The sequence below is a fragment of the Equus asinus genome, chromosome 11, assembly GCF_041296235.1.
Source record: "Equus asinus isolate D_3611 breed Donkey chromosome 11, EquAss-T2T_v2, whole genome shotgun sequence".
Taxonomy (NCBI): Eukaryota; Metazoa; Chordata; class Mammalia; order Perissodactyla; family Equidae; genus Equus; species Equus asinus.
This window is the reverse complement of record NC_091800.1, coordinates 3,385,797-3,412,985: the sequence shown is the minus strand read 5'-3', so window position 1 is coordinate 3,412,985 and position 27,189 is coordinate 3,385,797. Positions and strand designations below refer to the sequence as shown.

Genomic DNA, 27,189 nt, shown 5'->3' with positions numbered 1-27,189 from the left:
TCTGTAGATTTGCTAGTAATGTTCCCATTTCATCTCTGATTTTAATAATTTGAGCCATCTCTCTTTTTATCTTAGTCCTTCTAGCTAGCTTGTCAATTTTGTTGATCTTTTCAAAGAACCAACTTTGGTTTCCTTGATTTTCTCCCTTGTTTTTCTATTTCATTTATCTCTCCTCAATCTTTGTTATTTCCTTCCTTCTGCTAGCTTTGGGTGTAGTTTGTTCTTCTTTTTCTAGCTCCTCCTCCATTCACATTTGTGCACAGCTCCCACAAATTCCACCATTCCTCCACAGTGTGTTGTCACTTCTTCCTCCTTGCCTGGGCATTTTTTTCCAGCACGGTTTTCCCACCACACTTCATCCTGGCTAGCCAAGCAAGGGATTACAGACACTTAGAAAATGTGCATCAGAAGAAAAGAAAGAACAGCTGCAAAGGAACTTCCCAGCAGGTTAACCTAAAGTTTCTGTGTATAACACTTCACTTTTAACAAAGAGGATTCAGTTAATACACTCTAAATGCTTCTATCAGTTAGCTATATTCACTTGTGTAAGAATAATGTAATTCTTAAAATATTCGTGAACTTGTATGCCACAGTAACAAGATTAGTAGTCAAGCCTGATTTCTTTGCCTTACCATTGATATGTCTACACAGCCAACTTCCACAGGACATGGAATCGCAAGGATTTAACTCTCTGCAAAAAAGAAAAAAGATTCTTTAGAACGCATGTCATATTGATAAATAAATGTTATCAATCTAGTGTTCCGGTTTAAATTTTTTGCTACTTTAAATTTTGGCAAAATTATATGCCAGCAGAATTCTTTCTTCAGTCTAGGAGTTCTGGAAAGCTCTACTCCTACTGATTCTACTTGAACGGTTAGCTCAGCCCCCCTCTGTTCTGAACACCCGATTTTCTGGAATTAAGCTAATTAGGTTACAGGTCATATTATTGCACAGCTGAGAGAATTTCCACAGTACACACTCCCAAGGCCTGCAGAGCCTCTATGAGATAAACAAATCTTTTTTTTTCACATGCAAAATAAGAAACTGACCACTGCATATTTGCACTTTTCTCCCAATTGCAATCACTTTATAGAAATTATCTCATGGATTCTCATAATCTTGCAATACTTGAAAAAGAAAACAGGCACTCAGGATACTGAAGAACTAACTCCTAGTGAAACAGGAGCATGAGGTTGTTTGATCATTAATCTGGGCCTGTCTGCTTTGACGGGAAATCATGAAAACTGACACTTTCTAGCCTGAGACAGGTCTAGTGTTAAATTCAGAAGGAGAAATCCTGTTCTGCATTCCTTCCTTTTTGCAGCATAACCTCTGCTGTAAATACTCACTAGAGACTGGAACTGTAGATTTCTAAACCAGCATCAGCATCAGGAAAACAAGTTCTAGAGTCTCCCCCACTCCACTCCGGAACTCAGTCATACGGTGAGGAGTTAGTGAGTCAGACCAGCTGAGCTGGGGTCTGCAGAGCAGGAGGTGGGGACGTGGGGAGCAAAGGCAGACAAAGGGCAACACTATGACTCTTCATACTGGTTTGAAGACCTTAAGAGGAGAACTTATTCAAGACACTCATTCCATATGGTGGATTGCTAAGGTTTTGGCTCTCTCTTAAGAAATCCTCAAGAAATATTAAAACATCAACAATAATGCTGTGTGGTAGATACAGACATGTTACTTCCCGTGTAGCCCAGCATTTGGGGAGCAGTGAAGAAGACTCCAGAGTGATCGATGACCATGGCTCTGAAGGTAATGGGCTCCTAAACGCCCTTAGAAAAACACTGGTTTGAGGTACAATTTAAATAAGTAACACTGGCTATAAACTTTTGACTTAATCTAGGTAGGCCAGTTTTTAAAAGCAAAAGTGCCCTAAAATCAAGGAATTATACTGTGTTATAAGACTCAGCAGAGAATTACATAGATGTAGGCTTTCACTGCAAAACAGAGTCCTCCTAATTTCTCAAAAGACACTTAACTTGCCTCCACCATGTGCCTGATTACATCTTTTAAGAAATGTGTACAGAACATTTACAATTGTGTCAGAAGCTATTTAAATTACTACGCTCTTTATTTACTACCATTGTCTTCTTAAGGGGTAGACTGTGTTTCAAGTGTTTATTTGTGAATTAATACTCTGTAATTCAGAACAAAGCTATCCCTCGTGGTCTAGTGGTTAAGATCACTGCCACGGCCTGGGTTCATTTCCTGACACCCAACCATGGCCTTGTATGAGCAGATGTTCGATAAATAGTAGTTGAGTTAATTTACAAAAGTACTATAAAAGATATGTATAGCTCATAGAGTAACTGAAATACTACTCACTGTCAATTAGTATAATAAGTAACGAACAGTACTGTCTATACTAGCAATTTTAAACCAAGAGGAAAAAATCAAACAACAGTTTTTTATGCATCTTAAACTTGAGTGCTCAAAGAAAAGCACCATTAAATTCGGCTCTCACATGATGACAGACAAGATTACTGCATTTACTCTGGGCTGCCACATTTGTTGCTACACAAATATTTGTTGAACTTCAACAATGTATGCAAGCACAAAGATTTACTCAGATTCAATCTAGGCCCTGAAAAGCAGTTCCGACCCTGACTACCAGGGGGCGCCATAAGCAAGCACATCTTGGTGTCTGGTAGAAAGGAGTGGAAAGAGTTGAACGGGAGGCAGAGGGGGCCTCTTCAGCACCGCGTGGGAGGGGTTTGTCACTGTAAGAGCAAGGTTGTGGTCAAATCTCTCTTGACTGTATACCTTTTTTGCTAGAAACGTTACTAGAATGTGGAAAGAGGAACTGTCAATTGAGAATTCAGCTCTAATCAGTTTGACATGTATTTTTCCCTGAAATTATCCTGAACACAATCTTTCTTGAACCCTAATGAGAAGCAAAGCAATGTTTACAACTAAAAAATTAAACCATATGATTAACATCTTAGTTGTCTACCTAGAAAATATACAATATGACAGGTAAAGAAACCATTGTTTCCTTAACTTTGCTAGTCTCTACTTAACATAATTAAAAAATTTGTTTATTGTAGTAAAATACACATAACATAAAATTTACCATTTTAACCATTTTTAATTGTACACCTCTGTGGCATTCACTTTGTTTTACAACCATCCATCTTCATAACTCTTCATTTTGCAAAACTGAAACTCTGTTCCCATGAAACAACTCCCCAGTTTCCTGTCCCCCAGCCCCTGTAACTTCTGTTCCACTTTCTGTCTCTATGAGTTTGAGTACGCCAGGGATCTCATATAAGTGGAATCATGCAGAATTTGCCCTTTTGTGACTGGCTTATTTCACTCAACATAATGTCCTCAAGGGTCATCGGTGTTGTAGCATGTGATAGAACTTCCTTCCTTTTTAAGGCTGAATAATATTCCATTGTATGTTTCTACTACATTTTGTTTACCCATTCATCAGTCAATGGACACAAGTTATTTCCACCTTTTTGGCTATCGTGAATAATGCTGCTATTAAGATGGGTGTACAAATATTTATTTGAGTTACGCAAAATCATTTTAAATCTACATTTTTAATTAAAAGTTTTAAATCATTGCCATATTATATTTCCATTTTTTTTTTACCTTTGGAATACCAATAATAGTGTTTGGCAAAGAGACTACAAGTATTATGAACTTTTAGTTCTTTTGTGATCAAGAGAAAATAAATAGAAACTATTCTTGTGCTTCTCAGAGAGAATAAAAGTAGAGAAAATACTTGAAGATTTTCTAGAGTAATATTTCTCAATTTAAAGAAACCTTAAGTCTATATAACGACTACATACCTACACTTCCAAGCTCTATAATAAGGAGGAAGATATTTCAGATGTGCCTTTAGAAGTTTAGTTTTCTTTCTCCTTAGGGTAACCTTAAGTTCAGATCTCAGTTGAACACACTCTCCAGGGCAAGCAGATTGCTAATCAGAACATATCTAAGCTCCAATAAAGGCAATCGATGGAAGCTGCTCCATGGAGATTTGAAAACAATCAGAGACTGGAACTTTACCATGTTCCTGCAACAAATTCATCACCCCTAAAGGGAATTCTGAGATCATTTTCTGCTTTTAGAATGGTCACCGGGGGCTGGCCCGGTTGCGCGGCGGTTAAATTCGTCAACATTCCACTTCTCAGCGGCTGGGGTTCGCTGGCCCGCATCCCGGGTGTGGACATGGCACCTCTTGGCACACCATGCTGTGGTAGGTGTCCCACATATAAAGTAGAGGAAGATGGGCACGGATGTTAGCTCAGGGCCAGGCTTCCTCAGCAAAAAGAGGAGAACTGGCAGTAGTTAGCTCAGGGCTAGCCTAAAAAAATAAAAAAAAAAAAAGGAATGGTCAACGAAATTCAGTCGACTAATATTTATTAAATACCCCAGCAGGCCAGGCGCTGTGCCACATCCTGGGGATACAAAAAAAGCAAATCCGGGGAGCGGGGAGGGGACACAGTCCGCCTGAAGGAGGTTGAGAAGGGCTGGGACTCCTTGCTCCTGTCCTTTTGCTGTAGGCTTTCCTGTCAAGTGTGGGTAGTAGTAATCCTGAGGAGAAAAGAAGACGGTAAAACCTTCATCCCGGTCCGGGCAAGCAGGTTAGGCCGCGCCCTAGCATCTCATCACTGGGACGAGTGGGAATGAGTGACCTGCGGGGACATCCTCCCTGCCACCTCCGGCCGGGCCAAACCTCAAGCGCATCGGAATAAGTTCTTTTAAAAAACTAAGAATCCCTATGCCTGCCGGCTAAATTAAGTGTGTTTGACGAGAACCAGGGCCCCGGCCGCTATTTATAGCCTCCTCGCGGCTCCCCGCCTGGCGCGCTCCAGCCTCCCCGGGCGCGGGCCCGACCACACGGCCGCGGCGGCCAAGTCGGCCAGGTCGAGTGGGGAGCCCTGCTCAGTGGCCCCGCCCCGCCTCGGCCGTCTGAAACCGCGTCCCCAGGCGGCGGGACGCGGGCCGGGCCGAGGCGCCCCGACGGCCGCGTGCCCCCAGCTCAGAAGCGCCGCGGACCGGCGGCCGGGCCCCGCGAGGACAGGCGCCCCGGCGGGCAGGACGGGCTCGTGCGCCCTCCGCTCCCCGCGTGTCCCCGGCCGCGAGGGCGCGGGAGCCGTGCCCCCGGCTCCACATCCCGAGCGGGGTCCCGCGGGGGAGGCGCGGGATGCAGGTGCGGGTGGGGATGCGGTAGCGTTGCAGGGCGAGGGGCCGAGGTGCGGGTGCCGGGTGGCGGTGCGGGACGTGGAATGCGGATGCCTGTGCGGGCGCAGGTGCAGGGTGGCTGTGCAAGAGGTGGAACGAGGGCCGGGCGTGCGGGTACCAGGCGGGCGTGTGCAGCAGGGGTGCGGGATGCGGCCCGCGGGGCGGGGGCTGCGCTGTGCCCTGGCGCCGCCCCGCGCGCCCGGGGTCGAGGTGCAGGCGGCGGGGCGTGGCGCTGCTGCCGGGGCTGCGGCCTGGGGGCCCCGACCAGGGCCGCAGGGGCGGGGAGCTCGGACCCTGGCGCGGGGCGCGCGCGTTAAGTGGCGCCGCACGTGCGAAAGAAATTCTGCTTTTCCCAGCGGCCGGGAGCCCTGCTCCGGAGGGAGCGCGCGCGGGTGGCCGCCGCGGCAGAGCGGGGTAAGCGCGCAGCCGGGCGCCCTGGAGGCCCGGGGCTCGCCGGCCGGGGGGCGGGCGGGCTGGGCGTCTGCGGCTCCCAGCCTCGTGGCGATCCTCCGGGAGGCTGGGAAGTTGTGGGGAGCAGCAGGGTGGAGAGCGGGGCTCAGGAAACTTTCCGAGGAACTTTTGGAATAGCTGACGTTCCTTTGCTCCCGGACATCTCTGCAGAGTGCCAGTTCTCAGCTGGGTCGTGGCTTTCCTTGATGGATGGCTGACGGCGGGGTTGAGAACGTCTTCCCCTTTGAGTGGGGGGAAGCAGAGTTGCTCTGGAACTAGGGATCTTAGGGACGATTTCAATACTTGAATCCTCTCCGCAGATGTCGCGGCCGCAAGGAATGGAGCGCGGCGGTCTGCTGGCGCTTAGCGTCGCCGCGCCGTCCGGAGTCGTGTGGGTGTCGTTGAGGAACGAAGTTGGCTGGCCTACATTCTTTTAAGAAAATGTTTTAAAGTTTTTTCTTTTTAAGGAAAGAGTTTAGCTATAAAGTGCCACGACCTAATTCCTTGACCTATATCCTTGTTATGGTGTGTTTAATTTAAAAGAATGTACAGAAGAGTGGAAAACGTTTATCTGCCTTCCCCAGCACCTTCTTGGAGGGGCTGCTCTGACAGTGAACTGCAGGACGCGGGGTGTATGTGCTTTGCTGTCTGCTCTACGCTCTAGTGAACAGAATTCATCCTAGTGTGCAGAGCTCTCAGTTCATGAATATTTGTGACTGGGACAGTAGAGACAAGTGGAGTTCTCTGGTTTTTGTTTTCTCAAGATATCTCCAAAATATGCCATTTAAAAATGGTTATATACAAGCAGCCAAGACGTGAATTATGCATTGGTTTTTATTACCCAAGAATTCAAAATGGTGACTTATGATATGTGCATCACTTCACTGGCAGTCCATCCATGTGCTGTGAAATGTATTGGAAAACAAACATTAAAAGATTAAAGAGGAAAAGGGGGATTTATTTGCCAAGGTCGTTGTGTTCACAGTTCGTCGGCTAATTTGGCCTGTGTTCCCCTGGTTCAGCAGTTTGGTTGCTGTTGAGATAAGCTTCTAATAGGAGCGCTGCACCGGTTCTGGTAGAGTAATCCACAGAAACTTCACTGCAGTAACCTTGCACATGCCGTGGATGTTAACCAGGAGTGTCCACTGGCTTCAGGCTGTCTGAGAATAATGGCATGGAACAAAATTTCGTTGTTTGCCAATAAGAAAAAGAATTTTGACACAATTTCCTTGAATATTATGTTTTCAGTTGTGTTCATTTTCTTAACTAATTTTTACATTATACACTTGAAACTTAAAATTAATTATATGTATTTATCACAGCCATTGTATAAAGCCTCGCGCATGTAAAGAATTTGAGCTATAACTGGTCTTTCAGATATTACCATTACTTGAATATGCACCTAACACAGAATAAATAGGACATATTTTTAGGATTTTATCAGTATTGAATCAATATCATACGTATTTTTAGAACTTTACTTCAGCATTGCATAAATACATTAATAAACACGTTAATAAACACATTACATTTTGTAACATACCAAAATATTATCAGAACGTTATAGACAGGAGAAAGACCTCTGAGAAACGTTTTACCCTGTACAGAAAACATGGTTCCCAGGACCTGTCTGTATTAAGAAACTCAGCCAAACTCAGCTGCTGTCTTGATTAACATACCATCTCCTTCTGCCTCCCCCTCCACCGCGCCACGACCATTACCAGTACTACGGAACACTGCTAATGCTATATCCTGATCAGTTTCTTACAAGTCTGCCTCTCCCCCAGAAGGGACCTCCTGAGCGTAAGGACCATACCTTAATTATTTTGGTATCCTCAGTGCATGGCACAGTGCCGCACGCATCAGAGGTATTCAATAAATGTTTACTGAATTGAAGAGGGGAAAAAAATTCAGTACTTGTGGCCATAAACAGCATACTAGTGTCTGTGAAAACATTATACTTTTGCGATTTCAATATAATGCTTAAAGGCAATAGAATAGTGATAATGTTTAATCTTAATTTTCATTCTTACAGTGGTGGGAAATTGGGTTAGTACTGCACTGCTTGCTTTTTAAAACCTCTGCACCTTCAAAAGTATGACGTAGTAGTTAATGGTCGATGTGAGCAATTTCTGAACTTTTACGTTTTCTTTCATTTGAAGAATTAGTGGTTTGCTTTAAATTTACTGTCAACAAACTAGTGATACTAAAGATAAAAACCACTTAGTTTTTTTTTGTTTAGACCACCTGATTATCTCTATTAATTATTGCTCATTTATTCATGAAACTCCCATTTCCTATTAGCTTTAAAAGGAATCTTTTATTCTAAACATGGAAGAGATTTCTGGTTATATACTAATAGAAGTAGATTTGAACAAGAAAAGTGAAATTATATTTATACTAAAGAAATCATTATTTCTGCAAAAAATAGAAAAGATTTTGACAGATGTAATTTGTGTCAGTAATATAAATGGAATAATAAAATACTATAATTCTAAGGTGGTGAGGTTTTGTTGGCCAAGCAAGAGTAAAGGTAATATCTGAAATTGCTCTAAAATGATAATGCCAGTTTATTTGAAGAAGTATCCTGGACTGCTGTTAGCATATTAATAATATTTAACAATTTTGGACTCTCTGGACCAGAAGAAAAGAGCAGAAGTTCAAAATGTGCTCCCACTTATGTTTCTACACCTACGTTTCAGGGTGTGGTTGAGAGAACTCAAGAGGCAGCTCCTGTGGTCTGAACAGTCTGTTTGATGCACAGCCCTGTGAAGTCACGGGGAAGGGAGGGCACGCTGGACAGGCGTCGACAGTTAGGAGTCTCCGCTTTGTGACCTCGGGCAATCACAGTACCCTCTCTGGGCCTCCATTTCCTGATCTGGAAAACGAAGAGAGTAAACTAGACCTCACCTAAGATTCTTCTGCCTCTGAAATGCTATGATTCTATATTTCTTCCATGGATAATGAGTAAGACTCCTGGAGGATGATGTAATTTGGACTTTCATGAGGAAATTACCTCTCGGCTGACCATCCTGCATGTATGAAGTCAGTGCTCGGTGTCCGGTTCCGGCTGCCTCGTCCCGAAGCCGTGACAAGCGCTGGCGGAGCGCTGGTCCGCCGCAGCGCCGCTAACTTTCTTTAGTGTTGCTTGCGCTGGCCCCAGGCCACCCTTCAGAAGGCGGCTACTGGAAAGTCAGTTTCACTTTAAGGATAGTGACTTTTTTTTGTTACTCAGTTATTAAAACCTTGAGGACTAATGTTGAAGTACGTTAAAATTAACACATCACTAAAATGTCTAAATCAAATGTTTGAATAAGTGAAAAATTCTGATGATATTCTCAGGTCTTTCACAGAAATCATTTAAAAAGCTTGTAATGCCATTTAATGATTGGAGGAGGGCGGGGCGTCTGAGGGTTCCTAGTGTGGCCTGAGCAGGCCCGAGGACTCCTGTTTCTCCTTACACTCCAGACTGGCTGTGTTTTCTGTAAATTGAGCCAAAGCTATGCCGCTGTTAATGTTCTAGCTTCATGTTAGAACTCTAATTGTGGAAATGGTGGTTTAATCCTGATTTCTGGAGGCAATATTTATTTTATTCAAGTGCTTCAAGAAGAAATACTGTGGATAAAAAGTTAAGTATATTTTTAATCTTGACATTCTTGAGTATAAAACATTGAAGACACTTGTTTTGAAAGTAATACAGTTGTTTAAATTGCTTCCAACTTAAAATTAGCTCTCACTAAGCTTTTAAGGTCAAAAACAGAAGGAAAACTGAGGAGTGCTTCCTTTTGACTAAAGATGAAAAGTCTTGATCATATGTACCTTAGCCAAATAAACACTTAGGAGCATATGACTTTTTGGGTATTCATAAATGATTAAAATTCCCACATGAAAGAAAAAATATGAAGATAATAATAATACATGGATGGCAGACACTGTTATAAGTGTTTTCAGTATGTTCTTTTTTTTTTCTTTAAAGATTGGCACCTGGGCTAACAACTGTTGCCAATCTTTTTTTTTTTTCCCCTGCTTTATCTCCCCAAACCACCCCCCACCCCGCCATACACAGTTGTATATCTTAGTTGCAGGTCCTTCTAGTTGTGGGATGTGGGACGCTGCCTCAACATGGCCTGACGAGCGGCGCCATGTCCGCACCCAGGATGCGAACCCTGGGCCGCCGCAGCGGAGCGCGTGAACTTAACCACTCGGCCAAGGAGCCGGCCCCGAGTATGTTCTTATTTAATAAAATAAATAGATTAAAAATATAATTATAAAACAATTGCATGTTTATGGAGATTTATTCTCTGACAATAAAAATATATAATCCCAGGACCGGCCCAGTGGTGTCGTGGTGGCATAGCGGTTAAGTTTGCATGTTCTGCTTTGGCAGCCTGGGGTTCACAGGATCAGAGGGGTGTGGACCTAGGCACTACTTATCAAGCCATGCTGTGGCGGCATCCCACGAATGAAATGGGGGAAGATGGGCACAGATGTTAGCTCAGGGCCAGTCTTCCTCAGCAAAAAGAAGAGGATTGGCAGCAGATGGATGTTAGCTCAGGGCTAATCTTCCTCAAAAAAAAAAAAAAATATATATATATATATAAATATACGTATAAATATATATATGTATATTAAAAAGTATATATATATACTCACATATATATAATCCCAGCAGTGCTTTAGAATTAGTAATAAAGTTGGAAAATTAATGTTTTGTAATTTCACTAAATCAGTTGGTTCTGTATGAAAGTGATGTTTCCTGCCAGAACCTTAGGTTATTGAAAAGTTAAGTAATAAAACTCATACATTTTTCTATTTAAAATAAGGAAGCCCCCAGAACTATACTATAATAGGTAATTGTACTCTAAGTTAAAGCATACCCTTAAATTGTGTGTGTGTATTTTATAATAATACTAGCAAGTACTAAAATCTACATATCTATTTAAAAGATCCATGGGGATTTTTTTGTAGATTTAGTCTATATACTACGAATATAGTATACATGATAAGAGACTGGAAAAAATAACAAAATAAACTTTTATTCTTTTTCAAGCATATCAAAGTTAGTTCTTTAATAAAATAAAAACCTCTAGCAAGACTAATATTTTAAAAGCCTCAAATAAGCAATATTTGGAACCAAATAAAGGAATATAACTACAAATACCATAGAGTTTAAAAATCGTAAGAAAACACCATGAATTATTTTATGCCAGTAAATTTGAAACTTAGATAAAATGGAAACTTTTCTAAAAGATATAAATGACCAAAATTGGCTTAAGAAATAGCACCCCTACCTATGTTGGGAACAGTGAATGAAGCTGAATTTGTAATCTAGTCTTCCTCCCAACCCCCTCGAAAAAAGACATTAGTCCCAAACGTTTCTATAGGAGATTCTCATACACGTTTATTTAGAGAATTTTTATTTTTCAGGCTAAGATAACTTTCGCACCAAAATCAAATGATAGTACAAAAAAAGTTGAGACCAATCTTAGGTATGAACAAATAAATAATCCAAAATAAAGTAGTAGCACTTTAAATTTAACAGTATATTAAAAATAAAATCATGACAAATAGGATACTTCACCATCTAAAAATCACAATAGATGCAGGAAAAATATTGTTCCACTAAATCCAATACTCATTTATGATTTAGAAAACAAACACAGACAGACTCTTAGCAAACAAGGACCGGATGGAAACTTCCTTAGCCTGATAGAAGTTTAACATGAGACTCAATGATAAAACTTGAGAAACGTTCACGTTGGAGACACGAACAAGGAAGGAGCGACCGTCTCCCCAGTGTGCTAGAAGCCTGGCCGGTACAAGAAGACAAGAAAAAGAAATAACGGGAATTCGCATTAGGAGAGGAAGAGACAAATCTGCCCTTAATAGCAGGTGATATGATTGTGTGTCTTACACAGAAAATCCAAAGGAACGTCCTGACTATTAGAACTAGCCAGAGCTTTCTAACAGGTTGCTAGATATAAGATCAATATATAAAAATAACGTTCCTAAGTACTAATGACAACCAATCAGAAATTATAATTGAAAAGCTATGTAGAACAAGTAATTAGAACAACTGTAAGAATAAATCTAACAAAAGGAGTGTATGCCCTTTAGGGACACTGATCGAAAGCAGTGTTGGAGGGCATAGAAGATGCTCGATGATGGGGAAACTGGACTGTAAAGGAGTAAATTTGATTCGTCTGTAAACTTATTGCAATTCCAGTCAAAATGGTGTCTCAGATTTTTGTGGAACTTGATAAGCTGTACATAAATTTCATATGGAAGAAATAAAAGTTCAAAACTTCTCAAGACAAATTTGAAGAACAAAGTGGGGGCCTTGTGCTGCCAGCTGTCTTGTGTGTGTAGAACCGTTGCTGTTGGGGGCTTGCTGGTTGTGGTGATCAGCATGAGTGACCTCCAGTGGTTTTTTTCGGGAGATAAGAAGCAAATGTCACGTGTTACTCAGTCTGGAAGTGCGAAGGTTCAGTTTTCTCCTCTTTTATGCTTGCCTATGTGGCACTGAATTATAAGTGACACTGGACCAGCTTGTGAAGGCCTGGCTTCATCTTGCCCTTTAGTCTTAATAGCTCAGACATAGCTAAATGTTGGGGTCAAAGAAGAAGAGTAAAAGAAGAAAGTCTTTTGTTATTTTGACAAATTTAGTTTGAATTTCATTTCCCCCTTAAAGAGTCAGACCAGAATTATGAAAAAAGTGTGATAAGTACATAACACCATGGGCTAGGCCTGGTGGCATCTGGAATTTACTGTCTTAAGTGTGAATGCTTGAAATAGGCAGATAAGGGATGAAAGAAGCTAATGGAAAACAGTCTTTCCACTGGCTAAACAGATAACTCGATAAGCCCCCTTTTCATTGTACTGTATCTGTGACTAGTTCAGCCTGCTGTGTCCTTGTAGATTTGTGCCAAGTCAGGGATAGTAAAAAATAGTGTTTGCCCCACAGCAAACCGGAGCAGACGTGACTAATTGAACATAGAGCTCTTTCTGGCTAAGCCTGCCTGTGACCCTCAAAATCCTGCTCAGCAATGTTTCAGGCAGTCACAGTGAAAACAGAATTATTTGCCTAGCTATATGCTGTGTTGTATTACCCGTAATTTATAAAACAAGTAACCATGTTTTTAGTGTCAATATATTTTTACAAAAGAGAATCAAGTATAACACAAAGTGACACCTTTTTGCTCTTCCTCTATTCCAGTCCTATCTAAAGCTCGCCTTTCCTAATGAGCAGCTCTTTTGCAAGTCCCTCCCTAACTGGCCCTCCCGATGCCCAGAGCGCCCCTGCGCTTGGTCTCAGCCCCTGCTCCTTCTCTCCTGCTCTCAGCTGAGCCCGATCCAGTCTCCGGGTTTGATGATAACTTCCAAATGTTTATCTCCAGCCTCGACGCTTGTGTGTCTAGTAGACATTTCAAACTTGACATTTTCTAAATGAACTCATGATTTTCATGCCCTTCCCCAAACCTGTACCTCCTCGGGTCTCCCCACCTTGGTAAATGGCAGTTCCCTTCCTCCATTTCAGGGCAGAGACCTTAATGTCCTCCTCAGCTCCTCTCTGCCCTACCCCAACACTCTGCCCTGCGCACATCGGGCTGGTCCCGCCTTCAGAATCTGTGCAGACGTGGCCATTTCTCACCGCTTCTGCTGCTCCCACCGTTGTTTTCTGGATGACAGCACAGCCTCCTCCTGGACCCCTGGCTTCACCCTTGCCCCTGAGCCTGTTGTGAACACAGCAGCCAGAGTGGTCCTGTGAAGACGTAAGTCAGATTATGTCACTCTTCTGTTCAAAACCCTCCGGTACTTTCCCATCTCACTTGAAGTAAAAATGAAGGTTTTCGTCACTGCCTGCTGTGATCTCTTCGCCTCCCCACTTACCTCTCTGATCTGCTCGTCTGCCTGTCTCCTCCTGTCTGGCTTTGCTCCGACCACACCACCCTTGCCATCCCGGGCCCCCCAGGTCTGCCCCGTCCTGGGAGCCTGCACTGCCTGGACTGCTCCTCCGTCATGGCTGAGACTCAGCTCTTCTCAGCTGTCCCCTCTCAGTGAGCACCCATCCTCTCTAACCCCTGCGCTTCCCTCTCTGCTCCTCCCCAGCTTTCTGTTTCTCCTGGCCCTTAGGGCATCTGCCATCTCTCGTCTAGTGTCTTTCCCCGCTGGAGTGCGCATTGCCCGGGCTGCGGTTCCCCGTTCAGGCAGCGCAGAGGGCCTCACACATGGCGGGCTCTCACTCAGCCCTCTTCTGTTGGCCACATCGTGTACACAGAGGCGCTGTCTGGCTGTGGAGAGGACACAGGTGGAACCCGACCTTTTCTCATCCTCTCTATTCTGTCGTTATCACACTCTTTTCTTCTCAAGGGCTCGAGTCCTGCCGTTGCCTGAGAAGACGACCTGCTTTTTGGCCTCGCTGAGAAGAGTCTCCGAGCTGCTTTTTGGCCTCGCTGAGAAGAGTCTCGGCAACACTTGGGAGAACCTTTTGTCTTTCACCTACACCCTTTCCCTCCCTCCCATCCTTTCACCCCATCCTGGCTGCTGAGCACCCTGCTCCATCCTCCTCATCCTTGTGACTCCTTCCTCTCTGATATCAAACACCTGCAGGTGTCTTGAAAACACCTCCTTTGGGCCCTTTGCCCTACTTTGACCCATCTTGTGTCTCTCCTTCCTTCGAGTTCTAGATTTCTTGGGCACATGCTCACTGTACCATGCCTCCACTCACTCCCTGCCCTGCCTCTTTAACCCTCGCCCAGGCTTCTGTTTTTGTCCCTATTCTGCCCCTAGACCGGTCATCATCAGTGGCCTCTTTATTGTGAGATCAAAGGGCCTCTTCTTTATTTCCATGCTTCTTGAACGCTCTGAAGACTGTTGACACTGTTAGTCACCTTTTTCTTCAGAGTCCTCCACTGGCTTCCTCGCTTCTGTGTTGCCCTACTTCTCAGTTTTGTTGACCGCTCTCAGGGAGTGTGCCTTCTGCGATGTGAATAGCATTCCCAGCAGGTGAGTCAGGCTCTGCTGGTCCTCGGGCATCCTTCACCCTCCAAGCCGCTCCCAGTTTTCCTTGCATCAGCTGCCCCATGGTGTCCGGTCTGTAGGAGCATGCAGGAGCTACCTGACCACTTTTCCCCCTAAGGTTAGAATTTTCTAAGACAACTTTGCCAGAAGACTAAGGGAAGAATAATGATAAAAATAAAATATGAAAGGATTAAACAAGTTTTCGGAGCACAAATTCCAAGAATCTAATAAAACCCAAAGATTTGGACGTCTCTGGCAGAGCTCATTGGGCGCCTACTGAGGGAGGTCCCTGCCCTCCACACTGTCTCGGGGTCTCTGGTCTCCGCCTTTGCTCAGTCTTGAGCCCCTACTCGCTTTGTCAGATCATGTGATCCTTTGTTGAAGCACAATCACACGTCTGCCATCTTTACACACACACCAAGGGCAATGAGTCATTTCCTGTATCGCTCTTCATCTCTCTCGCTAGATTTTCCATGAAGCCTGTCTGTAAAGCCTCTGCTTTTTGTGCTGTCATCCCATCTTCACCCGGGAGAGGCGGAGTTACCCTGCAGACCCTATGCCAACCACTTCTACTTCCATGTCTCCAGCTTCCTCCTGGACATTGTCCCTCTGTCTGCCACCACTACTTTTAATCCAGTCAGAAAACCGAAGTCTTCATCTTTTCTTCCAGTCTCAAATTAGCACCCCTCTCCCAGTGTCTTTCTCTTTAAATGGCCCCATAACCTTCCCACTCACCAGGCTTAGAAATGTAAGACCTGTCTTTAATTCATGCCTCTCTCCTTCATCCTCTGACTCTTGTCAGACACTGCGTTCTACTTTATTTTGTCTTCAGAATGTATCTCCTTTTTGTCCTTCCTTTTTCCCATTCGCCCTCCTGTCCTCCAGCCGGGGCCTTCAACACTCACTCAGAGATGACCACACTCTCCCTTAGTCCCGGCCGGCTGGTAGAGGCCCCTTCTTTCTTGAACCGCACTTTCAGCATATCTCTCCCCTCTCAAAGTGGCTTCATGCGCTCTCTTTCCTTCCGCTCACGTGCACCACCAGTGTTTACTGAAGGTCTTCTATGTGCAAAGTGTGGCCACGGTCCAGATCCCTGTGCATAAACACCCAAATTCACTGCTTCCTAACCCAGCACCCCGTGTCAATCACACCAGGTCACACATATTCCCACCACCGTGGGAATGTTATTCTGTTCTTGAAATGCACTCCCTTCTCCCTTCCTCTTCTCCAAAGCCAAGCCTCCTAACGCCTGCTCACATTCCACCCCTCCCAGGCGAGCCTTCCCTGGCTACATGTTTTAATATTAATGTCCTTTTTCTATGAACCCCCTCTGTGCCTGTATAGCTCTCCATTTTTCCTGAATTTTCCCATCTCCACAAATAGATTTCAAGATAGAGGGCATGTTTTTCCTTCTACTGTATCCCATAGAACCTGTGGCCCAGAGTTGAGCACAAGATTGTCACTGAGTAAATAACCATTGATTGATCTAAAGGGAAACCAACATATCCTGAAAGCCAAGGGGGAAACCATGTAACTTTGGAAAGAAAGGTAGAACTGTCAGAAGAACATGAAAGCAGCCACATAAACTTTGAAACATAAGATCTTGTTAGTTCTGCAACGGTGTCAGAATCAAATTTTTCATTGAGATAAAAATAAAAGACAAATGCCATCTCATGGGGATAATCAGTGTCCCACATCCACGTGATAGACGACCCTGCTGCTACCATTTTAGATCAGTGATCTGACTTTGACCCATATTGCCAGTCTTTCAATAGATATTTAGTCCTCTGGTTAATTTTTTTACTCATTCATTCATGCATTTTCCAAAACAAAACAAAACCAAAACCATCAAGTGTAGTAGCAAGGCTCAGCAGCGAGCAGCGGGCTACAGCAGCCTGGCCACGGCAGGAGAATGTAATCCACTGTAAGCTCCAGGTCACCGTGATGACCGTTGTCAGGGCTGTGGTGCCCCTCAGTGATCCCAGGATCATTACTAACATAGAGCTAACAATGCGGCACATATTATATGTGTCTTAGGGACACGATTCAAGAGATCTATGGAGTAGAAACCATAATGAAAGAACAATGAAAAAGGAATCAGCATACTTCTCCAAAAACTGGAACTTTGCAAAATGAAAGTCATGGTCATTAATTTTTTATGATGATAAATGTGATTAGTAGTTATGGGAAATGCAAAGAAATATGGAAAGAAAAGAAAATCACCCAGTTCTTAGAAACATGACGGTTAACATTTCAATATCATTCTTGCTCTTCCTTTTTCTGTTTGTATATATGAGTGTGTGTAAAACAGCTGGTATCAGATTACAGTTTTGTATTAGGCTTTTGTCATTTATCATTACAGCATGAATATTTCTTCATGTCATTAATGTTCATAAAAATTATATTTAATGAATACCTTATATCTTAGTAGATATGAATGAACCACAGCTTTTCATTTATGCCTTTATGCTATATAAAGAATTTAAGATAACATATCAATTAGGAATTCTTTTGTCTGCAGGCCACAGAAAACCTCACTTGAGCAGGTAGGGTTTTTCCCCTCTTGTAAGTCTGGAGGAGGCTGCTGGTGTGGATTCAGCAGGTCCGCATTGTCACAGCAGGTGCCTTGTGACTTTCTGGACCATTCCCTCGTGGTTATTGACACCTTCTTGCAAGGTGGCTGCCCAGCTCCAGGCATCACATCTGTGCTTAATATGGAAAGAAGGAGGAAGGGACAGTACAAGTAGCATCTACCCTTTTATTTGGAAATGAAAAGCTTTCCCAGAAGTTCCCCAACAGACTCCTTACACCTCATCAGAGAGAACTGCCTTTTAAAGACACCTCCGGCCACAAAGGGCAATGAGAGAGCAAGAATTTCCCCTCCGTCTTTTTAGAGGCCGACAAGGGAAAGGAGGACTTGGAGTAGGGCTGGGTTGGCCAAAACATGGTGTCAGCCATGGACAGCCAGCCACTATCATTTATTTAACATCCATCCTTTAGTGGACGCTTCTGTTGCCAGTTATTCTTTCTTATAAGTAATATTACAGTAAACATCCATGTAATCAATTTATCAGAATCTCTGATTATTCCCTTAGTATGATGTCCTAGAAGTAGAATTATAGGTCAAAGGTCTCATTACTTTTACCTGTCTTCATACATATTGCTGGACTCCTTTCCAGAAAAATCTTACCAGTGTGCGCTACCACCCAGTGCCTGAGAGATGGGCACTCCCATTTAGGACACACTCAGTCATCCCATCTTTAGGACTTACTGAGCCTTGGCAACTGCCAGAGTACCAGCGAAGTGTGCAGGCGGTGACCCGTTATGATTCTGTAGGTTGCACTCAGCGGTCATGGTACAATTTTAAGGGCACATATTTGAAAGTGTTCTACAGCACCTGGACTTAAAGGACCCCGGAGAGGCAGAGCCTGCAAAGAAGATGCCACGGTCAGCTGCCCTACCCTCCTCCACCTGCTTTACTAAATGCGTGAATACTTGTCTAGCTCCGTGTTTCTCATCATGTGCACAGTGCACATTTGGGGAGACAGTTCTGCACTCTAGGGAACACCCCCAACATTGCAGAACATTTTGCCTCCCTGGACCCACAGGGAAAGGCCAGCAACACTCTGCAGTCTCTGTGACAGGCAGAAATGTCGCCTTCCTCATGGTGCTATGTGCCACCAGCCTTGTGTGCAGAGCCTCCCAGGTCTCAGCACATTGCACTGACTGCTTTTTAGCAAACACATTACACACGACAAGGCAGAACTGCCTGAGCTTCCGGGAATGTGACAGGAAGAATTCTTAAAGTCCCCATACTGATCTTTCCTTGGAGACCTCCAGAAATGCACATTGCCCAGCTGTTCTGCCTACAGACGTCAAGAAGGAAGGGATGTCCCGGCAAGCCCCAACCTCAGAACTAGAATTAAAGAGAAAGTCCACAAGCGGTCAAGGTGGTTCAAAGTGGTTTTCTATAGAGACCCAGGGGACTGCACTTGTCCCAGGACAGCAAGAAGAGGGGTGCCATCTGAAGCTTAGCACGTGGGGGTGTGGGAGGACGGAGAGAAACCTCTTAGACCATAATGGAAAGAAACAGCCGTTAAACCAGGGCCACAGCAAGGAAGAAGAGAGAACGCAGGGCACCCGTGTTTGCCTGACTTGGCCACCCTTGAAGGCAGAGTGGAGGTAAGCGACAGGCCAGCAGTCCCTGGATGGGGCTGAGTTTTAAGCTGAAGAAACAGCATGCGCAAAAGCATAAAAGTAGCATTTCAGGGACCCCAGCAGTTTGGTCTGCCAGGAGTGCTGGACCAGGCTGATGGGTGGCACATACTGTGTGTGGCTTTTGTCCTGTGCCGCAGAGTCAGATCCCCAGCAGAGTAGAGGGAGTGGGTAGGGTGAAGGGCAGAGACATCAGTTAGGGGCCTTGTGACAGTCTGGGCTGGGGGCAAGTGCCCGTCTGAGCCCAGAGGGATGGCTGTGTGGATCCACATAAGAGTCAGAATTGATATCTTGGAGAATGTGACCTGGATTGGTTCCCTGACATCTGACATCTTTCGCGGGAGAGTGGGTTGTTTCATGTTCCATAATTAAGTTTCTGCCAAAGGTACGTAAATATTAAAATTTCCCTGAAGATCTCAAATGACCAAAATAAAGAGTTGAAAGTTTATTCTAAGAGAGGGTTAACGTTTGTCTATTTCTTTAGATCATAGTGAGTAAAGTTTTATTTTGTTTATTTGCCTTCGAACCAAGTCATAAAAATTAATAGTTTTAAACATTTTAAAATTCAAAATAAGAAGAGTTTTCTTTAGTTCCACTGGAGAATTGTATACATACTTACCGCTTGGACCACTTTCCTCAATGCACAGAATGGCAGTGAGACCAGCAGAGCATCTTTTGGTTCCAGGTTGAAGTATCTGGCCTGTCTGAGCCACCGCGACATGAAGGACGCCCTCTAATCGTGGTGCCTTGCGTCTGAGGTGCACTGCCACCTTCGCAGAGAGGGCCCCCAGGTCTTACCTCCCCCATCTGAGAAGCAGTTCACTGCATGTGACCATCGTCCCGTCTCACAAATGGAGACACAAGCTCCTGCCTGGGGACATGCAGCAAGTTAACCATTTATGCAACACTTGCAAAGTGAAAAAGAAAGCAAATAATAGAAGAGGTAGTAGGTTAACATGGCAGAAGTTATGACGGTGGCATGGGAATGACGGCAGCTTGGGAGGAAGTTGCTCTAATCCCACAGGGACAGAAAGGTGGAGATTAGAATCGGTCCAGCGTTCCCGCAGAGACTGGCCCTCGAGAGGGCAGGACAGGCAGCTTGGAGGCCAGCGGAGAGTTACGTTGCCCTGAGGCTCCTCACTTCTCTTTGTGGCTCTAGTTTTCTCACCTCTGAAGTGAGAGCTGAGTAACTGTGGTTATCTCATTTATCCCAGCACCTGCATGGCGTACGGAAGCTCTGTACTCTACTGGTGCTGTAGACGGTTGCTTAATCCCGCGTGGCGGAATACTGGGGAGATATGTACAGACACCCACATCCATGTGCGTGCACGCACACACACATTCCTCTGACAGTTCTTCAGCGCCTCCCTCGTTTGGAAGTGGGAGTACAGCTGCCCCATGAAATGGTATTCCTGCGCCTGGCGGTGACAGTGGCCTGCCCCAGTGGGTTGGACTCAACAGCCTCCCTGTTGTAGCCTGCCATTAACAAGCAATGTTCCCTTACAGGTTAGCAATCCGAAGCAATGGGCGACTGGAGCTTTCTGGGGAAACTGTTAGAGAATGCGCAAGAGCACTCCACGGTCATCGGCAAGGTTTGGCTGACAGTGCTGTTCATCTTCAGAATCCTGGTGCTGGGAGCCGCGGCGGAGGAGGTGTGGGGAGACGAACAGTCAGACTTCACCTGTAACACACAGCAGCCAGGCTGCGAGAACGTCTGCTACGACAGAGCCTTTCCCATCTCCCACATCCGCTTCTGGGTGCTGCAGATCATCTTCGTGTCCACACCCACCCTCATCTACCTGGGGCACGTGCTGCACCTTGTGCGCATGGAAGAGAAGAAGAAGGAGAGGGAGGAAGAGCCACTGAAGGGAGACAACCTGCACCACGAGCCAGCTGGGCCGTGTGGGCTGAGCAGCGACAGCCAGGATACGCCCCCGGTGCGGGATGACCGGGGCAAGGTCAGAATCGCTGGGGCCCTGCTTCGGACCTATGTCTTCAACATCATCTTTAAGACGCTGTTTGAAGTGGGCTTCATCGCCGGACAGTACTTTCTGTATGGCTTTCAGCTGAAGCCACTCTACCGCTGTGACCGGTGGCCTTGCCCCAACACGGTGGACTGCTTTATCTCCAGGCCCACGGAGAAGACCATATTCATCATCTTCATGCTGGCAGTCGCCTGCTTGTCACTCTTACTCAACATGCTGGAGATCTACCACCTGGGCTGGAAGAAGTTTAAACAGGGAATGACCAACCACTATAGCCCAGACACCCCTGGAACCGGGATGGGGGCCACAAAGCCGGAGGGTGTGACCCCACTCCACGTCCCCTCCAACTCTGCCCCTGCCACCATTACCATTGGATTTCCGCCTTACTACGCTCACTCTGCCTCTTCCCTGGGACAGGCGATGGCCACGGGCTATCCCGGCGCCCCTCCACCACCAGCAGACTTCAAAATGGTAGCCCTGTCTGAGGCACACAGGAATGGCCACCCTGCCAATTTCTGCAATGGCAACCACCACCTGCTAATGACAGAGCAGAACTGGGCCAACCAGGAGGCCGAGCAGCAGAGGTCTGTGAGGAAGGCCTCCCTGCCGGCGTCCACTTCTGCATCTCTGACCCCTCCAGGCAGCCCCCAGCAGCTCCCTCAGTTGGGTGGAGCAGGAAGCAAAGCGCCTGCCCTGTTGGCGAATGGCAATGGCAGCCCCTTGGGAGAGAGTAAATTGGAAGTGACTCCTGACGAGGAGGAGTGGGCAGTGACCACCGCGGTGGAGATGCACGCACCTCCTTTGCCCCCTACAGATCCTGGACGGTCAAGCAAGGCCAGTAAATCCAGCGGCAGTCGGGCCAGGCCAGATGACTTGGCCATCTAGTGGTGGTCTCTCCAGACAGCTTTATAATAACCTTTTTTCTAGCAACCAAAACCAAGGTGTGGTTCACATCAGCAGGTGGAGAGAGCCTGGAAGTGAGCGAGCTGGAGTCGGAGGGAGGGAGGAGGCCGGGCGAAGAGAGAAGGTTTCTGTGTGTCAGTGCTTGCTGTTCCTAACACTGTGGAGTAGAGTGGGGAGAATATCAGTGCTTTCTGAGAGGGGGCAGTGGGGCAAAGCAGGGTGCAGGTGCTGTTGGCTTTTAAAGATATTCACAGCAACCCAAGAGCCCAGAAACCTGGGTTGCCTTGGCAGGTGCTGCTATGGGCCTTGACTGCTGCTGCCTCTGTGGTCGCTGTTGCGTGTGGGAGAGCAGTCGCTGCATCTCGGGGCAGTTAGGTTTCTATTCCCAAGCCCTGCAGAGCTCCGGGCGGCCCCGAAAACGGGGGCGCACTCAGCCCTATCTCTCTGTTTGATACTTTTTACTTTGAGTTGAATTTCATTTGGGATATTTGCCAAACTGCACTAAAAAAAGATTTAGAGCAAGTCTATCTAGTGTCGTTTGAGTTTCTGAAATGGCACGCGAAGCCCAGGATATCAGACCGCAGGCTTCATGACAAGTGACAATGCGCAGCTACCCTCCGGAGGCAGAGATTCAGCGGGCAAGGGCACAGGGGTTGCTGGGAAGGAAGCAGGTGGAAATGCAGCAACACGAGATAATTTTTAAATAGCTGAGGAAATTGAAATAAAAGTATGGCAGGTATGCCTCAGGTATTTGTTTTTAAATGATAGTTTGTGCTTTGATCTGAATTGTACAGGTATTCCTATTTTTGACCACTTTCTATCTTTCAGGAAAAATGAAAGAAAAACAGTACTGTTAAAATGCATACTGACAAAGAGAGGGCTAATTTGTCCCATTACATAGTAGTAAAGATTTCAACTTTCTTTTCAAAGAAATTCTTCAAGCTCATGCATCAGCTAATTACTGTGAGAATGCATTATATAAAATAAGAGCAGGGAAAAAATTTAAGTGCACTTCAAATACTTGACGTTGTGAAGTTTTGAATGGGAGGTAAAAAGGTAACTAGTGTTGCCAGAAAAATTATTTATACTGATGAGTCAATGGCCTACATTTTTTTTTAACAGTACAAACAGAACTCCTCAAGCTCCCAAACCATTCTTTGTAGGCAGCTGTTTGCTCTCTCTCGAGTGTAAATGAAAGTGTCTGGATTTTCCTCCCGTGAGTGTCTGTGCTGGTGTCAGACGCCGCCCCGTCTGTCTCGGCACGGATTGCTGTGGGGGATTGTATGTGCGTGGGTGTGGCTGGAAGACGGCAGCATTTCCTGTGCGGCACACTCTGCTGTGTCTCCATCACTTTTTGTTTATAGGCCATGAGCAGTGGTAATGCTGAGCCTGCCATTGTCACACTTTTCACCTCCAACGTCTACTGAATAGCGTCAGCCTTTATTCAGCAAAACACTGTGCACTTTCCAATTGGATTCATTTCTTTTTATGAATTTGATTATTTATTTGGGGCCACACTCCACAGCATACTTTGTATTTTATATTGTAAAGAGTGACCCACAAACAATCTGTTAAAAAGACCTCGACTTCCCATTCTCACAGTAACGTGTGCAGCTGATTCATCAGTGCCTTATGCTCCATGGAGAACGGACTGGACCATCTCCTCGAGGTGAAGCATGCTAACGTCCCAAACATGTCTTTGCAGCCTTTCTCAAACAGATTGACAGAGGGAGAATTGAGCCCTATGGAAAATTATTGGAGTGATGATTTTCTTGATTCTCCCTAGGCTAGTGCCTAACTATGCCACTCTGAATGCACAGGAGAGAAGTTAATTCATCACATACAGTGGATGCCTTTGTCTTCGGGCGGCAGGGTTTGTTCTCCTGGGTGAGAAGGGCCACTAGAAAGTCCTGATGTGAAAAGCATTCTGATAGAAAAGCTTTGGTCCTTTTAGAAAATGCAGGTGCCGCTGTCAGACAGCAAAGGTACATACAACTCACTGAGTGGGTGTGAATCCTTAGTTCTTTAGGTTCTATCATGATAAATGTTAGTAACGGTAATAAGCTTCTTGTTTACTCATGATTTAATTTTGAGTGGGGTTTGAGATGAGAGTGAGAACTATAATTATATTTAGTTTTTACATTTTAAAATTGGATTTTATTCACCATATGTTCATGAAGATGCCAGTATTATGCAATTGACCATAGTCTGTTGGCCCATTTAGTGCCTGGGTACAAGTGTAAAATTAGATCCCCCTACTTGAAAACCATTAATTTATAAAGAAGTAACATTTTCCATACAACAGCGCCTATAGTTTTTTTTCAGGTTGGTGCTCTGAGTTCAACTCCTGTAAAACCTGAAAGCATGTCTCACATTATGTTGCAATTTGAGGTACTCACGGCCCTGAAGGCCGGCGCCCTGCCCCCTCACGGGCATGTGGGCAGTGTGGAAGGTTGCTCTCTATTTAACCAATCATTTTAAGCGTTGAAATGTGCAATAAAAATAGAAATTGCCTCTTCCTGTGGACAAGATTCCAGATATATTTTTTCTAGCCTGTTAATTTTTTGGAAATTCCACTGAAACTATTTCTCTCTCAATTTAATAGAAAATTTTTTCAAATCTCTAAGCTTATTTTGAAACTCTAATGCTATGCCTATTATTTTTACACACCTTATTTTTTAATCTGCAGTATACTAGACAATTATTTTCTTCCATCCCTGGTTCTAGAAGCCTAGTCACCCAGCCAACACTGCACGATCCATAAATAGTTATAAAACGTCAGCATCGTGCACACCCAGTGCCCAAATCCATTTTAAAAAGCTCTAAAACATTTCTTATAGAATCCCTCACTTTCTACTTTTTAAACTTTATTTTGCTGTGATTCTTTTTTTCCCCAAGAAATTGACAAAAATGATACTTTAAGTTTAAAAAGAAAAAAGAGAAAGGGGAAAAGAGCAAGGTAGAATATTTGTGATGTGTCCTGGCTTTCTTTGATCTTTAGGTAGGCGGCTAGATCAGAGGTTTCTCATACAAAAAGGCCTAGAGAAGAACTATGCAGACAATTTAGACATCCTTTTAGAAAATCAACCTAATGAGATTTAGGTCTCTTTTCAGTTTAGGCTTTTTTTTTTTTTTTCCTGTTAACACTTTCCTTAATTCTTTACTGAATAAAGTTCTTTTTTCTGAAATTTTTCTTTTAAACTTTTTCTTCTGATATTTGTAACATTCATTTATGGATCTCCACCAAAATAAATTCTTATAGAGTATTGCAAGCTTTCAAAAGGTAAATGTTTTTGACAAAGGTCAGTAGATTCCTGCCACCACCCCCCCGTCCCCCCCCCCCACCCCGGGAGTTCAGGACATTCTAAATAACTTTTAAATACGACATGTAGACATTAAAGTCAAAAAATGTATTTCTCTTCCTACTTTTATATTACACTGCAAAGCTTAGGTTTACTCACTCTAAGATTTTTTATTGCCCAAAGGATTTGGGTCATAACGAGACTTTTTACGGTCAGTAGGAATTTAAATAACACTAAAGGCAGTGCAGTGTTTCTAGCACTATATTTGAAGATGTTTGGTATGTCAGTGTTAACTTTGATCATAATCTTTACAAAACTCTGGCTAAAACTTTGTTTTTGTGCTATAACACTATCTTTCCTAGACTAAATTATAACTGAAAATAAGTATTTTATAAGATAAGTAATAAAAAGTGGCCTTAAATTTAAATCACTAGTTCTGTAGTTGGTTATTTTTATTGATAGAATCCTTGAGCAGGTTTTCAAAAGAAGAGTTTTCATTGTTTTAGATATAATAAGCAAAAACTTCTTTCCTGGAAGAGAAGCTTGCGAGATTTCTGCAGTGGCTGTTGGGTATTTTCACAGGTACTTACCAACTTAAAAGTGTCTTCCAGCGCGCCTTCTAGCATAGCCACATCTGGCTACATGTTCTCCTGAAGAGATTACATTGTCAGTGTTCACTTGCTTGTCCTGAGTCCTCCTTCATCCACGATACTGCCAAACTCTAAACTGAACTAAAACATACACAGAGAAGGAGGCCGCGACTGCGTGCCCAGCTGGAGGAATTTGAACACACCTAGGCAGGCAAGACCCAGGGCAAGAAACGGGATATTTCTTCATCCGAAGGACTCCCTCTCTTTTTTCTTTTTTATGTCACGACCGCCCACCGTTTTTCTTGCTGTCAATATTACTCTAAAATTATTCCTTACGGAAATGGAGGAGACCTGTGGGAGGCAGAAGGGAGGAAAATGTAGAAGGAAGCTGGTCACTAAGGTGCGACGAATACAGCTGTCTGCGTCTCGGCACACTTGGTTAAAAGCCATCCAATTGAGTGCTAGTCCTAAAAAGAAGTCAACTTGGCAAGCTCTGAATATACCCCAGAAAACTACTATTGTCCCTGATCTGGAATCTTCTTTGAGCCATTTTATAAGTTTTCATTACCTTCTTAGTGGGAAAAACAGAATAGTTTAGTCTTTTAAATGGTTTATGGTTTTTCTTGAATAAGTCCTCAATAAATATGTGCTGAATAATGAATGAATGAATATGAGCCTACCTCATTAAACTGTGGGAGCCAAACACATCCAGGCCATTGGGTCAAAACTGGCAACCTCTGCAAGAACCTCTAAGGTTCTAATAGGTCTAACAATTCACTCCAGTAATAGGCAACAGGCACCAATGGGCTTACCCTTCCCGGAAAGGCTGGTTCTTGTTTATCTGTCCGTGTGCAGTATTCATGTGTATGAGACGCACACAAAAATGGATCTGGGCATGTCCTGCTTCCCTACAGAACTGCAGGTCATGTCGTCCATAATATGGGTGGGGGCACCCTCCTCCCCCACCTGATTATGACAGACAGCCTCAGAGGGCTTCCAAGGGCTAGAGGTTCCAAATTGGAACTAGAGACTATTATGGGTCAAAGGAAGTGCCCTTCCTTCTAATTTCCCCTGAAAGTTTAAAGCAAAAAAAAAAGACAAAACAGAAAAAAATAACCAGTCATTCTCTGGCACGATCTCAGAGGAAATGTATACATTTCTACAGTAAGCCTTAAGGAAACTCTTAATCCCTCCCACAGCCCATGTGGATAGGAGGAGTCAGGCAGCCCGGGCAAAGTAGACAGGGTACAAATGCCACGAAGAGGGAAGCATGAGGGCACAGCTCCCGTGGAGCCCTCTGGCTCCCGGCCGTGGTGTCTCGCCATCCCTAACTTGCAGTGTGTTCGGATTAAATAAACACACACACTGGGCGGCCCTGTTTCAGAATAAAGCAGAATGGTCTCAAAAGCATCCCTGAGCTAAGAATTTTCATTTCCAAAGTCCTCAAAAGTCATTCAGAAAGCACATCCTCACCTACATTTTAGCCTTTATCGAGTGTGAGTTTGCGAGTGT

General features: G+C 44.5%; 1 protein-coding gene across 2 annotated transcripts; it reads left to right on the top strand.

Moving 5' to 3' along the window:
• Positions 1-4,857: 4,857 nt before the first annotated feature.
• On the top strand, positions 4,858-26,351 carry GJA3 (gap junction protein alpha 3). 2 transcript variants are annotated; one of them, XM_070520338.1, is made up of 3 exons: positions 4,858-5,179; positions 5,568-5,625; positions 20,404-26,351. In XM_070520338.1, the coding sequence occupies exon 3, from the start codon at positions 20,421-20,423 to the stop codon at positions 21,765-21,767; it is 1,347 nt and encodes a 448-aa protein (XP_070376439.1). In that variant the 5' UTR covers positions 4,858-5,179; positions 5,568-5,625; positions 20,404-20,420; the 3' UTR covers positions 21,768-26,351. The 2 variants fall into 2 exon arrangements, with proteins under 2 accessions (XP_070376439.1, XP_014712962.1); XM_014857476.3 differs by lacking the exon at positions 4,858-5,179 and having other exon boundaries at positions 5,186-5,625; positions 20,404-26,350.
• The last annotated feature ends 838 nt before the right edge of the window (positions 26,352-27,189 follow it).

What these genes read in the sequence shown, in the direction of transcription:
- GJA3 (XM_070520338.1), top strand. Translation starts at nt 20,421, where the DNA reads ATGGGCGACTGGAGCTTTCTGGGGAAACTGTTAGAGAATGCGCAAGAG.